The sequence below is a fragment of the Loa loa genome (assembly GCF_000183805.2).
Source record: "Loa loa unplaced genomic scaffold supercont3.1019, whole genome shotgun sequence".
In the NCBI taxonomy this organism is placed as follows: Eukaryota; Metazoa; Nematoda; class Chromadorea; order Rhabditida; family Onchocercidae; genus Loa; species Loa loa.
The window spans coordinates 2799-4379 of NW_018109199.1; the positions used below are offsets into that span (position 1 = coordinate 2799).

At 30.2% G+C, this 1581-nt stretch overlaps 1 protein-coding gene across 1 annotated transcript; it reads right to left on the reverse strand.

The window, feature by feature from the left end:
* Positions 1 to 425: 425 nt before the first annotated feature.
* Positions 426 to 677, reverse strand: LOAG_14764 (hypothetical protein; the record flags this gene model as incomplete). Its single annotated transcript, XM_003150257.1, has 2 exons — positions 426 to 514; positions 588 to 677. Coding segments are annotated over 2 exons (179 nt in total), but the record flags the coding sequence as incomplete, so codon positions are not given.
* Positions 678 to 1581: the final 904 nt, after the last annotated feature.

Sequence of the window (1581 nt, forward strand, 5' to 3'; positions counted from 1 at the left end):
CCTTATTTTGCAAATTTTATGTTCACTTCGGTTCCAATCTTTGCATAATTCTTTTCATTAACCTTGGGAACATCATTTGCAAAATTTTAGATTCTCATTTTTCTGAATAAGAATAATTAAATCTTATCATTCTTTTAATGAGATAACCTATGCCTATGGGTTGATCAGCATACAACAAATATATTACCTTTACAGCGTCATTCAAGAGATCATCAACACATACCCAACCATACATGCCAACACTTTTAATTTATTCTGATTAATTATGTCAAGTTCGACTAGCCGAAGTGGGAGAAAGTTCCTGAAATTTCCTTTTGATATCTTCTACTATATTTTACTATAATGAAGTGTATTTATTCAAAATGTCCTTCAAAAAATGCAATCCTATCGTACGCTGCAGTAATTTTATTTGTATTTATACATACCGACGAAAATTCATCACATTTCCGTTTTTCTATTGCTCGGTATTCCGGAGAACTTCTGAAGAACTTCATTTTGTCAAAGACTTTTTGTTCTAAATTGACAATTTAATTAAAACGTTATATTATTCTTTCACTATTCGGTATTTCATTTTGTTTCTTCCTGACCCTGCATTTCACCCATATCATCTTCTGGCGTCCATTCAATTTCGTCATGCTCTGATTGAGTTGTCTGTTCGAAACGAGCTTCCAGAACACCTATACGAAAGATATAATTATTCATTATATCTAAGAGTCATCCACATTTTTTAAAATAAAATAGCACAAAGTATAGTGTTGAAAATACAAAACAAAGTAAAACGAATCAAATCAGCTTTTACTTCATTTAAACTATTCAGCCTCATTTTTAATGTTAGTTTGCATGTTCATCGACCCATATACTCACTTTTAGCAATAATTTTAATGATAACAAGGCCAAGACAATTTATCTCTGCCCAAGCATATCTTGGAAAGATTTGATAAAATGAACTATTGACGTGACCTGTTAAAGTCTCTAGAACAATTATTTACGTCAAAAATTCTCAAAAAAACGTAAATTCTGAAAAATCGTTTCAAGATATTGTGAAATAAAAGAAATGATAGAAGAAAACATTTCATATAGAAAAAGAAGGCTAAATCCAATTTAAGAATTCAATTTGTGTTGGAAGCATGATATTCCGATCTTTTCTAATTCTTAATGGCAAAAATCTCAATAATACTTAAATTGCGGTAGAGATAGATGAAATGAATGAGAAACAAAGTGGATTTCAATTAAAATAAAATCTCTGACCAACAAAATACAGCTTAGGTATCATCTCGGTTAACAACAGCCTTTTGCTAGTGATCTGAGGAATACTTCTTTTTTCCTTCATAAGATAGAAATGCTAGTCAAAGATAATCAACAAACAATCGATTTGTTTTTGATAATGCTTTTCACTACTTACAGTCATCATATCTGAAAATTCTCTCAAATACAACTTCAATTATACTTGAAGTGTTCAGCCATCAGAGTAAATTGGGTCAGAAAGATTAGTAATAGTGATTGATTTACAGGTGTCACAAAATATTCTCTCATGTGCAATGGAAAACAAATTCAAAGTAAATTGTTCTTGATGGAAATATT